Source organism: Motacilla alba, chromosome 1A (genome assembly GCF_015832195.1).
Source record: "Motacilla alba alba isolate MOTALB_02 chromosome 1A, Motacilla_alba_V1.0_pri, whole genome shotgun sequence".
NCBI lineage: Eukaryota > Metazoa > Chordata > Aves > Passeriformes > Motacillidae > Motacilla > Motacilla alba.
In genome coordinates, this window is record NC_052031.1 from 34,065,121 (window position 1) to 34,078,473 (window position 13,353).

Sequence of the window (13,353 nt, forward strand, 5' to 3'; positions counted from 1 at the left end):
TAGTAGAACTATAAGATTTGAAGATTTCCAGAATCTCAGCCCCATGGAACTGCCACACATACAGATTGGGAATATGTTCATTGCCTAGATATTTTCTCTAGGTAAATCTTTAAAAATGTGAGAAAAACCAGAATTCCACCTTCATTCTGTACGATATGAAAGCGATTTTGGAAACCACTACCATCAACTTCCACGAACTTCTCACAAATCATTTTACAATCCTAGTTAAAGAAATCCATTTATTGTGTTTTCTGAGTGTCTGATCTCATGTAGATCACGTTACATCTAAAGTTCATGCCTGAGTCCGGAAAAAAGCTTTCACATTATTTATGTATTTTTTATTAGGGAACAATTATTACCTTAAATTAATAATAAAGATAAGCAATATACAATTATTTTTCTTATTTACATGTAGAATGGCTTGTGTCTACTGTTATATCCACAACCACAAGCCCCAAAGGAAATACAGCTTAGGGGTGGGATTCTCCAAAGTGATCCTCGTTGCTTTGAACTGTACTCACACAGGGTGGCACAAGCCACAGCAAGACCATGCCCACAGCAGGTGGAACATTGTGTCTGATCCACAGGGTAGCAGAGTCCACGTTCTGCAGGTGCGGCGTGTTTGGGAGCTGCCAGCGAGGCAGCGGGCAGGCAGGCAGGATGGGAAGCACAGCAGCATGCTCCAACTGCTCCAGAGGCAGAACAGGCTAAGCTGCTGTGCCAGGTCAACCATGAAAGCTGATGAAAAGCCCTTTTCATGCCACTTGTGTTACAGAGGATCTCTTTCCATGGGAGGGGGTTACTGCCAGACGCATTGATCATCTGGCTCTCAGTTCATTTTCAGGCCTTTTGGGTATTGATCTGTTCTTCTCACAGAAGCAGCACACTGTCTGTCACCTCCTCATTCTTCATATGATGGTTTGTATGTAGGCCTGAATCCAGGGAAGGAGAATGTCCAGTTCATGGATGGCCTTGTAGATTCCCTGATCTCCAAGCTGTTGAGAAGATAAAGGCATTAGAAAAGGAACTAGCCACAGCCCTTGAACAGTGCGGTGGGGAGCCAGCACCTCCTGCTCTTACCTTAAGAAACATTCTCTTTAACTTTTTGACTGCAGAAGTTAACCTTGTGGATGGAGCACACGGAAGCTGAAGGATGAAAAAACCCAAAGATGCTGATATAAAGACATAGTGGTGAGGAAGAGAACAGCCCACAGTGTGGCACTGTAGGGCTACCAGTAAAATGTGTGAACTCAGCATCATTTCAGTATCTCCCAATACTTCAAATGTGTTCTTTTACCTGCGTGCTTCCCGCCAAGCTGAGTTCACAACACCCAAAATTGGTACTATGAGTACCTCTAAGTTTTCTTATTAAACACTTTCTATTTATCCCAGGAATCTTTACATAAGTTGCAGTTACAGCTTTTGCACATCGTATCCTAGCTCTAAGATTCAAGGTCATTTAGCTCTGAACCCTCAGAACCTCTGAACCCAAGACAGGGCAAGGCTAAGGGCCAAAGACCATGGCAAAGTACAGGGAGCAAATTTGCACATTTCTGCAAACCCTTCAAATGCGTTTATAAAGTTAATTTATGTTTTTCTCTGTTTCCCTGCCCATTTCCCCACTGTCTGATTAATTACAGTCTGGAGGGCTTAGTTGTCTCCTCACCACTTATCTCTGGCCACTCAGCAGTGCCTACACTGCTTTTTGCTACCCAAAGCTGTTCCAAATGTTTTTTTTTTTAGAGTTGCCAGACTTAGCTTTCTGAGCAACACGGCTTGCTGATCCTCAGCTACCTGGACTGTCAAAAAATACATTCTTTCAGAGAAAAAAAAAAGGAAAAATTTGATGTTTTCAAATCTACAAACAAGGACAACATGTTCGAAAAGAAAAAAGGCAAAGGTCCTCATCTCAACACGTGAAAGGAAATAGTTCCTCTGAAATGAATGGTTAGTCCTTTTCTACCTCACATGCAGTACTTTAAAAAGGAGCACAAACATTTTCAGGTTACCTTTTGTGCTTCCCAAAGTCATCTCACACTATGAGAGTGGGAAAAAAAAGCAAATCTTTAAAAGACATTAAAAGAGATGTAAATAAAAGTAAATTTTAAAAAATCTTCCAACTAGGGCAGTTCTTTCTAAGCTGAAGTTTTTGGGGTTTTTTGGTTTTTTGGTTTGGTTTTTTTTTGTTTGTTTGTTTTTGGTTTTTTTTAATGATCTCCATTTGTATGATACAGATTTCCACAAAATATCATTTGGTAGCAGAACTGGCCTTAAATTAGTATGTTTGCTTTAGTGGTGATGCACATTACAAACTCTTATCTTCCTGCATATACTGCAAGTAACTAAATGAGCTAGGCAACAAGTTAAGAGTATTGAAAACATTAACTCAGCTTGAGGTCTACAAGCTCTGCCTAAAATGATAGAGAAATATTAAAGGCTCTGCAAGGAATATATTGTCCTCCTGCACTCCATTCAAATATGAGAAAACACTTCTGCAATGCGCTACTGCTGTAGGAATATAAGTCCAACCTCAGAAGCAACTTCACACTGTTCTCAGCAATGCTGACCAGGGCACTCAAGCAAGTAATGAGGTCAGTGGTGCTGCAGGTGGGTGCTCCAAGTATCCAAGGAAAAATATCTGTACATTTTACCTTGCAGTCGTAGTCTAAATGAAAATGTCTGACTTTACAGCAGAAAATCAGTTTGGAGATTTTCAAATTTACATATTTCTGAAAAATTGAACTTGGGCCTCTATATAATTGAAAAAATATTAATGCTTCCTTGTTTGGACAAAACTAAGAACTGGCAGGATGAGAATTTTAATATTGTAGAATAAAGTCTTTGGAAGTGGTTGGGAGGCAAATATTGTTAGGATTTCTAGGTAGCACACATGCCTCCAGCTGGCTGAATTACAGCCCGAATTTGTGAAAGAATATAAGATGAATATGTCTGTAAAGGTGTCACTGTTTCCCTTAGGTGTATAGAGAGCTTTATTCTTGAAAGGTAAAAAATTATTTGTATAATATGCTGTCATGCAGGAAATCCCTTCTTATAAACATCTTCCCTTTTGATAAACATACCTAGCTCAACTAGGTAATAATAACTAAAGACCTATGTACATGGATGAATGAATGTTAATTTATTGAGGAGTAATATATGAAAAAATCCCATGTTTATTTTAGCAAAGGATCCATTACTTTCACTCTATTCATAATTTTTGTTATTCTTTCACATGGCTTTTTATCGCTGGGTTTGAATTAATACAGACATTTCAAAAAATATTAGTTTCCAGAAATGAGGTGTCTCCTAGAAAATCATGGTGAGCCATCATTTTTCAAAGAGCTGTTGTTTTTCTACTAGCAGGGGCAGTCATATCTCTCTTACCAGCATGTTTCATGACCCTAAAAAGGTAAGTTGTCATGTTTAGACTTGTATTGGGTAAAACACTGGCACTAATTATGAAAAAGAATGAAGGAGCTCTGAGAAACCTGCAGCATTTTGTCTCTATATAGCACAGAAACAAATGTATTACTAAGCTATCTAGCAAACTATAGTCACTGGATACTCTGAATTCAGTTACAGTTGACAGTCTAAACTCCTCAGGGTGTACTGGCATTTGTATAGAATGTAATTGTTTCTCCAGACAAAAATGTAATCTCTATAAAGCATATTATACCATCTGAAATGATATTGTCACATTCTGGAATTATCACATTATCTGGAATTTTGGCAGTCACAAATAATCACAGCAGTATGATCACAGCAGACTGCTGTGAATAATGGCTGTAAGTCGCAACATTTTAGCATGGTTTGAAATACAGAACCTGAAAGCTGGTGAAGTTTTCTCCCACTAAGATTTGAATCCTTTTACATTATGTAAATATCCCAGTTCAGTTCGGACCTATAACTCTTCAAAGAATCTCTGAAGCTGTTTGGTTTTGTATTGCAAATGTTTTCTGTGCATGTAGAACCACTGTCCTTTTCTTTCGTGCTACCATGCAGTTCAGATTAGCCAAAGTTTCAATTAATTTAATTTAATAATTAATTGACTTGCCATCCTTCTCTCACTTTTTAAAATCACAACAGACATTTGCCTGGATATCCATAGCTATATTTCACCCTAGGTCAGGCTCCACTTTCTGGGACACTGTTACTTGTGAGGACTTCAGGTTTAGGGGAGGAAAAAGGATATCCATAGGATATTTAGTTTTAAGACACACCCAGTCACTGTTTGTTTGCCCTTAAAAATTATGTGAGAAATTACCAACAAGTGATGGCATCATCTTAGCATCTACTTGCAATGTTACTAAGTATATTTGCACAGGCAAAAGTGTGCTCTAACTGCTGTCCTGTCATTACTTGGGCAGAGCTGGTAAAAGTGCCTCTTCTCTGGGGCACCTGGAAATGTTTTGCCAGAGGGCAGCATCACTCTCTGACAGCCAGCTCTGACTGTGAGCACAGCTATTACACAGGAACTGCTCCCATGTGCTTTGTAATTGTGGTCCCTGCTTACTCATGAGACACCACCAGTTCTTTCAAAATTTGGTATGGAGGAGCAGAGATGACATGTGAGTAAAGATTACACACCAGCAGAGGGCATGTTGTTGAAGAAGGAAAGTATTACCACTGGAACATCACAGAAACTTGAGGAGCCACATTTCTCCCGGTGACCACCCTGCTTCTTTGCAGCTTTAGTGATGAGAGGGCAGCACAAGGTGACATCATCAGGAGGGAAGTGGCTTGGCTCCATGGGATCTCCACCACCTTGCACACTCCCCACAAGATCACTCTGGGAGAGAATGAATGGTGTTAAACTTCCCTGGGCCCAGTGGACAAGCCCTCAAGAAGTTGGGTACCCTGTGGCGTGGGTCACACCACGACACTGAATCACCCTCTGCCTCTCCATCTGCTGAAAAACTGAGATGGAGCCCTTCCCTAACTTTTCCGATGGACAAAGTTAGCTTAGCTGTCAAGAATATACTCACACATGCATCCATGTTTGCTTGCAGGACCTGGAAGGCACTAATAAAGTACAACTTGGCACTTCCTTCCTCAAGACGACTGAAGACATTTTTCACATAGAAGGAGAGGAGCTGATCTCGAACACTGCAGTTTGTCTGAAAACAAATCAAGTGATGATTTGCCAAACGAACACCCCAAAAGTCAACTTTTATGAGGCTAAAATTTCAGCCTCATAAAACATGCATGTTTAGAAAGTGTGCAACCAATAAAACCATTTTATGAATTTTAGTATCCAATTGACCTGCTTCCTTTTGTTTTAAACAGCTCAATCTGCCTCTGTGGTCCTGAAGGAAAGGCAGGAGAGTGCTGTGTTGTCAGGCACAGGAGTATTGGTAAGACCAATCATGGTCTTACAGAACAGAAGTGACAGCAACAAATGTACTTAATACACAAAGAGTAAATGGAAGACAAATTGGGGAGTTAAGTCAGACCATCTAGGTCAAATTGTAGGAGTCATTGTGTGTGTCATTTTCCCACTCCTCCACATCACTGTCCCATGCCATTTCATATGCTGTAGGGTATCCGGTCCATCCCCAACTTCTGCTCCAGAAAAGACCAGTCATCCTGTCAGCTCTGTATTGTATCTGCCTGACCTGTGGGTTCTCTTGGACACATAAAGGTATTTTAAATGACTACATGCCTATTTTTAGGCAATGGAATGAAAATGCCTCCCTTTTTTAGGTGAGAGATTCCTGTCAGGAGGCTAATGCAGCTGCAGATGACACCACTGAAATGGTATCTGTGTGTAGGTCCCACAGACAAGCGAGGAGCGTTCACTCCCAAGGTAATTGGTGAAATCCAAGGGACATCAAAGGCCAATAGGTCTATACTTATGCATAAACCAGCTCAGTTGGTCTTGCTGACTAGATTTCTGCATGAAGAAAAACAAAATGTCTCAAACACTTTTAATCACTTACAATTGTACACCCCAAGGTTTGTTTCTCACTCCCATGCTGAATTGCACTGGGAACTCTGATGACCCTCTTCCAGTGCACCTGCAGAGGGCTAAGCTCAAAGCAGCTCCTTGGGTGTCTCAACCCTCTGCAGCATCCTCGGGCTATCCATGGTACTGTACACCCTCAGCAGGAGGTGCCTCAGCTGTGGAACAGTGGCTGTGGCCCTGGCTCTCCTGCAAGGGCTGGTGCCTGAAAGCATTTCTGGAAGGCTCGCATACAGCCAGGGCTCACAGGAGGAGTGCTACAACAACCACAATCCTCTCTGACCAAAAAACACCCTCACCCCAACTTCCCTGGCAGAGCATGACTTCAGCTGCCTACAAAGAAGTGCCTCCAGCCGGGCTTTCCAAATCCACCTCTTTCTCCCCCTACCATGATCAACTGTCCCTTCATGTCCCAGGGGAATATCCCTTTCTTGTGACAGAAATAACACTCTTCCTCTAAGCAGAGGACTTTGTTAAGCATGTGGCTTTCATATTTTTCCCAATTAAACACAAGTGATTTTTGCATCAGTTGTCATTTCTTTTGATCACATATTCCTGTTTCTATTGATCGAAGGAAAGTCAAAGTAAGAAAATGGAAAACTGGTAGTATAAATCTTACCATAAACAGCATTTTTGTAGTCTTTTTAAGCAGTCTTGTGGTCTTGATGAGATCTTTCTGTAAATTATAATATGATAGCATTAATTAACCCGAGCAGAGGAAGGGAGACAGTTTCAAGTCTGGTTTGTACAAAACTTAGTAACAATAATATTAATCTTCATTTTGTTCTTCAGATGTAGGGTGAGGACCCAGTAAATATGTATTCCAATCCTAGCCTAACAGCAAATTTCTTTCATGGAAAACTCATCCAGCCTCTCTATGCATCTTCTATGCATCATTTTTTCCCACCTTTACAAAAGAAGTAGCTGCATTACCCTGTCTCTCAGGACTGTAGAGATCATTCAACTTATTAAAGTTTCCAGAAGCTCAGTAATTAAACTAATCAAGAGGCATCAATAAATAAAATAAACTTTTTCAATTAGTGGGATCAACTTACAGGAACAGATGATTTTAAACTAGTTGCCTTGACATACAGGTTCTCTGTCACCTGGGAGAGGAGTCCTTTTCGGCAGGTGTGTTTTCCTGTAGGTGACTTTTTGCCTTCCACAGCAAAAAGACAAAGCAGAAATAAAAAATGCCCAGACCTGAAAATAGAACATCCTTTCATCTTCGCTCCCAAATCTTCAAGCCTCTACAGTCACAGCAGCATGTGTGATGTAGCCAGACTGGTTAGATGACAGAGGTTAACCTAATTTTGTTAACCCTCAAAGTAGCTTCTTCCCCGAGATGCTCGCGTAGATAACATATTGCTCATGTGGTGGCTGATCGGTATTTTTGCTGTGCTTTTTTATATGTCTTGCTCCACTTTCAACAAATTTGACCACAATCATCTGTGACGTTTTTCTAAACGATACCTCCATATTTACTGGCAACAGGGTCAAGATTTCCAAGAAAGAAGAATTTCCCTATCATATGAGAAGTCTTCTTTCACTTAAGTGGTGGTCAAGTGAGGAAAAGGTAGTTGAGCGTTAGTTTAGTTTCACAACAAAGTATGGCAAATGAGTTTTGGGGTTTTTTAATTTTTCCACAAAACCTTATGGCAGCAATTTTCTGAAAGGTAATGGCCCAGAAAGGAAAAAAACTTTCCTAATTTACCCTGAAAAGGATTAGAAAATCTCTTATCTATAAGGAAGCTGGACTGCATGGCATTTAGAACTTCCCTGTTCAGTTTTTGAGATGGGTATTTTTTCTAGGGTATAGCATCTATCAGGTGTTTGCTGTCTATTTTAAATTCTGTAGTCTTTTTCCAGGGCAGACTTTGCCCCAGTAGGAGCAGTAGACTGCTTAGTGTGAAAGAGAGGGCTCCAGGGAGGGCTCTGTGGAAGGAGCAGGACATCCTTGGCTATCAAGTCACTTTAAAAGCCCACTGAGAGTCGTGGGCCCTGGGAAATAATGTGCAAGACCACAGCATATCCTTCACAGAGGTGGTAAAAGTAAAACAGTAGAATCAGTTGATCACTCTTTTACAAAGGTGGTCAGAGATTGGGCAATCTCTGTCACTGGTCTGTTTCCAGCACAGCCAAGTGAGGAGGGTTTCTTAGGTACCACAACAGACAGGCAAGAACATCACTCCAAGAATAGACTTGGAAATTGTGAAGTAATGCCAGCCATGTGAGGCTGTTAAGCCAAGGAGGGTTTTAAGTCAAATGTCAAGATCCTGGGTGAGAAAGCTGGCTGAGGTGTTTGCAAAAAGCCAAGGAAAGCAGGTTTTGGTCTAGAACAAAATTTCCTTGACACCATTTTTGTTAGATATAAAAGGAAGCCCTTGAAATATTCAAAAAGGACAGGCATTTGACTTGTTTAATGTTTCAAAAGCAACATAGAAAACTTTAAGCAGATCAGATAAAATGGTTTAAACTGCAGCTGAAATGACTCAAAGTGACCATGATCTGATAGATCCAGCGGCAGAGCTGTTTGTCCCTTTACGGTGCCACAAGTGGGCCTGTGCCCAGGACATGTATCAGCTCTGGGAGGAAGAAAGGTGAGACAAGCTGGGTAATTAATTCACTCCAGCCTCAATCCCACTGACCATTTGCATAGACAAGCATGCATGCAGCCTACAGGACAAACAGGGTTCTTAAAGCATCCCATGGAGAACAGCTCTGGGAAATGCATTTTTCCACAGAACCATCTACACATCACAGTTGCTTAACCAGCGCTGAAGTGCTGATGGGGTCCAGGGACAAAAACAACCAACAAGGGGAGGAGATCTTAGACTTTGGAAAGTGGAGATGATGATGGCTTTATGTGCATTTTAGTGTTCATGTGAACTGTGGTCTCTGTTTAAACACTCTAAATGCTGGTCAGGCTTGCCAGATGAGGTGCACTGAACCTCAGCACACATGACGAGTGGACAGCAGATTAGCCTCCTATTGCTAGTTTGTTCCTAGAAGAGGATCTTGGGTGAAAGCAATACAGTCAGAATGCAAAACTGCCTTGGTGTGGTACTCCCTGGTCAACAGCTTTCCTCTAAATGGAATAAATGGGTCATGTAGCCAGTCTGTAGTGGCTTTTCATAAGAAAATCAATAATTTTCAACATCTCTGAAACTTCTAATGTTGCTGGAAAACCCTTGAGCCCACAAGTTTCATTTTGTCTCTTCTGTGAACTTCTATCACTGTACTTTCAGGGCTGTAAGTGACACCTTTTCATTGGGCTCTAGACACCTCTGGATGTGAATCAGTAAATGTCTTACTGAATTGACTAACTTTTCACCTGGGTGGTGCAAAAGGATGAAGGTAGATGCAAGTGCAAGGTAGCCATACTTTAAAAATAAATAAAAATAAGACATTCCTATCACTCCTTTCATAAAAGAATGGGGGCTACTATTTAATAACCAGTTCTATAAAATCAATTACATTTCCACAATTTTTGATACCATGATTTGATTTCTAGTAAAAAAAATAGCCAATATTCTTCAACTTTTTTGTGTTACTTGTTGAGAACAAAGATGGCCTTTTCTTTCTTTCAAAGTAGCACTTTGTATTTTAGTGCCACTTCGGCACTCATTTATACCATAACTATGGTATAAATAATATATAATACCAAAGAACCAGTATTACTCAGTATTTTAAAATTATAAGAGGCAGAACAAAAAACAAATTCAGGGACCAGCCCTTTTAGCAATGAAGTCAGAAAATACCTGCAAAGCTTTGTATGAGCAATGGAACTGATGTATCCCGAGATAGTCTGAGGACAACAGAGCAGACCACAAAGCATGTTGGCTTCCACGAGTAGCCTGGAAATTGGAGAAGGTCAAGGACCCTGCCCTAGAGGGAATGGGCTCTCTCTCTAATGGAAAGATGTACACTCTCAGCAAATACTTCAGGAACAATACAATTCTGATAACACAAGTGAAGCTCATGTGTTACATCTATACAGAATTTATAAAGCTTATGACCATGAGAATGAACAAGAAAGAAAATAACTAAGAAAAAAGTGTAAGAAAAGCCAGCAGAATAGTCAGCTTATTAGATGAGAAAATCTTGCCTGATTTACCCTGTGTAGGGACTAAGTTTCAAAGCAAGCTGTGTATGACCTATGATCCATGTGAGTGCATGAAAATAACAGCCTGATGAAGATCCTTTCTTCCCTGCCTTATTGTGAGCCACAGAATTGTCTTGATCTACATGAGCATATTAGATATTATTAACATTAAATCCTCTTGATCTGTGGAGAACAAACACATACAGCTAGCACTGCTGCAAAATTCTGTTAGTCCATTTAAGGTAACAATCATATGCACTGCCTGTTTTGCAGCTTAAATGGCTTTTTGATCTCCATCCACAAAAACCCTTGTCTAGTTTCTTACTTAGGAATCTTCTTATTTTCACAATTTCTGTTTATTTCATTTCCTGTTAGTATAACTAGAATTCAATGTCGCATACTTCCTATGAACATTACTCATATTTGCTTAACTGCTGCTAATGCTATGCTTTCTCTTAGGACTATTCTCTACTATTTTTTTTGTTTCCTTATCCTGTTTGATTCACTTTGGGCTTCTGAAAAATAAGAGGTCTTCATGAAGAGGTGCCGTACTTGTTCTAGAAACATGATTCGATAAACAACAAAGAAGTTTAGAGATATTTTACAAAAACTGAGAGTGACAACACTACTGTTAGGACATAAAAAATTGAGATACCCTAGTACCTCTCTTGGAGAGAGTAGTTTGGAGAAAAGAAGCTCCTGGCATCCAATACTGAGTCTGTAATTTTCTAAAAATGGTTGTAATGAACACACAGGTAAGCCCTGAATACCCAGCAGAGTTAAACTGTTTCTTGCGACTTTCTATTAGTATAATAGGAAGCCTTGGAGCTGCTATAGATTTTGTACAAGTTTACAGAACTATTATGAGCCAATTTTTCAGACAAGGGTACCTACATTACCCACACAAATTCAGCACATAGGCACCCAGTGATCCACTACCAGTAGCCTCAGTAGTCATAAACATCAGGGGAACAACAGAATAGCACAAAGAGATGGTACCAGCAGCTACAGCTTACATATTATACACACACTGCTCTGGTTAGGAAAAAAAACAGCATTAATGAAATTAGGACAGTGCAAAGATGAAAGTCACTGGATGTCCAGGACTGGATGTCAGCCTGGTGCTTTTCTCATCCTTACACACAGAATCCCTACATTTGTTCACCCGCTTTTCATGGTGCCTGTCTGGATGCCCTTCAACTGCCTTTGCCAAGGAGCAACAAAGATTTAAGTCAGAAGTGACCTTGGGAAGTCATCTTGTCCAACACTCCTGCTCAAGAAGGGCCACCTATAGCTGCTTGTCTGGGACTGTCTTTAATCAGGTTTTGAATATCTCTGAAGATGAGACTTCGCAACCTCTCTGGTCAACCTGTGCAAATTTTAGGTCACATAACTGTCTTATGTTCTGGTGGAATTTCAGGGATTTTAATTTTTTCCTATTGCCTCTTGTCCTGTCACTGGGCACCACTGAGAGGACCCTGGCTCTCTTCTTTGCTTCCTCTTTTCAGGCATTTGTGCACATTGGTGAGATCTCCTTGACTCTTCCCCAAGCTGAACAGTCCCAACTCTCTCTGCATCCCCTCAGACAAAAGATGCTTCAGTCCCTTAATTATTCTGTGGCACTTCACCACCATCTCCATAAATCCAATTCTCTCAGAAGTTTTCCACTCTATGCCTTACGCCTCATAAAAAAAATTTAGGTATTTAGTAATACAGGAATCAGACTCAAACGCAGATGAATAAGACAAACTAAACCAAATCAACCCAAAACAAAACAGCCCCAAACATAATTACATTTTTCCTGCATTTGCTCTCCTTTGCACTTTATGTATAACAACTTCTGAGTAAGCTTCAAATGTAAATTGCAATAAAACATGATGTCAGTTCTCTGTCATTCTCAGGACTGGTTCAAGTGGTGGATCTCCCTGTGCCACTGGCCTGCTTCAGTGTTTCAGTTTGGTGACAGATGGCTGACAATTATCTGTCAAGCTAGTTTTACTTCAGAAATCTGATTGGAAGGTTCAGTACATTCAGTCTTTTCAGAGACAGATTACAGAGTATACTCAGCATGCATTTTAAAAGCACCAAGGTACTAGAACTAAAATTTTGCATTTCTGCACAGAAATAGACAACAAATAAAAAGAAAGTTTTCTAAGCAGTAGCAGTTTTTATGACCAACTGCTTCAGAAGAATGCTCAGTGCTATCTGAGTAACTCAAGATACATCTCAAATGTCCAGTTATGTAGTTAAAAATTAGTAATCACCTTCTGGTTGGACAAGGAGTTTAATTTTATATAAAACCTTTCTGTATATAGGCTTTACTAGTCACACGCACATAGTCTTACATTTGAGAATAGACATTATGAAAGAAAGAGATATGAAAAAATGTTTGAGCACCGTTCCCATCAACCAGACAAGAGATCTCATTTAGCAACAGTGATTCAATCCCCAGACTCTTTAGAAAACATTTGTTTGCTACCACAAAACTCACACTAGGAAATCCCTGCACAGCAGTATTTCTGCAGAGTATACAGATGTGCTCGGCAATAACAGCTCAGCCTTCCCACGTGCGGAGGTGGCTAATCCACACTCCAACTCCTTGTTTTCTCTTGTGACAGACAGGAGTGTTCAAAAGTCTGTGACCTGCTTCCTCTTGTAATGTCATCACGGCATTAATAAAAGGTTGTACTAAAATTACAAAAGGAAAAAGCCAACCTCATGGAAACCTGAGTCTGGTTCTGGGGGAGGAGGATGTCCACAGCTGCTAGGTTGGTAGAAGTGTGTCAGTTTGCATGGCATAAGTCTTATCCTGGAAAGCTTGTCCTCCTTCTACTTTTGTGCACCATTTTTTTCAGTTTTCTCTCTTCCCATGATCTTTTTTAACCTTCATTCTTTCTTCCTTTTTAAAAAAATTTTAGAGGTTCTTTTTCCCCTCTGTTCTCTTAACCCAGGACATTCCTGAGCATCCTGGCAATGTCAGCACAGGCTGCCCATACAGCTCTATGTGTTACACCACCTGGGAGCTGGGCTGGAAGACTGGCATTGAATCTCTCAGCTGATATGCCCATGCTAATGCCAGGCAACAGATTGAACCACAATATGAAAAATCACTTTTTTTTTTTTCCCAACAATAGTCCTTCATAAAAAAAAAAACCCAACCCTTATGTAGGAAATATTGCTTACAGTGAGAATACTTGCTCTTCAGTAAAGAAGTGAAGTTATCCATTTGGTTTGGAGCTAAAGCCTTTCTGTTTACTGAAACTGAATCCTAGCTTTAGCCAGGCAA

General features: G+C 40.3%; 1 protein-coding gene across 1 annotated transcript; it reads right to left on the reverse strand.

Annotated features, from left to right (window-relative positions):
- Positions 1 to 908: 908 nt before the first annotated feature.
- On the reverse strand, positions 909 to 10,634 carry IL26 (interleukin 26). Its single transcript, XM_038154916.1, has 5 exons — positions 10,574 to 10,634; positions 7,018 to 7,121; positions 4,986 to 5,117; positions 4,625 to 4,789; positions 909 to 995 (listed from the first exon to the last, which is right to left on the reverse strand). Exons 1-5 carry the CDS (start codon positions 10,632 to 10,634, stop codon positions 909 to 911), a joined length of 549 nt encoding a protein of 182 aa, XP_038010844.1.
- Positions 10,635 to 13,353: the final 2,719 nt, after the last annotated feature.

What these genes read in the sequence shown, in the direction of transcription:
- IL26 (XM_038154916.1), bottom strand. Translation starts at nt 10,634, where the DNA reads ATGTTTCTAGAACAAGTACGGCACCTCTTCATGAAGACCTCTTATTTT. An exon ending in TTATTTTTCAGAAGCCCAAA is followed by an intron (nt 7,122 to 10,573) that starts GTGAATCAAACA and finishes TTGCTGTGGAAG; the next exon opens with GCAAAAAGTCACCTACAGGA. An exon ending in AAGCAAACATGGATGCATGT is followed by an intron (nt 4,790 to 4,985) that starts GTGAGTATATTC and finishes ATTCTCTCCCAG; the next exon opens with AGTGATCTTGTGGGGAGTGT.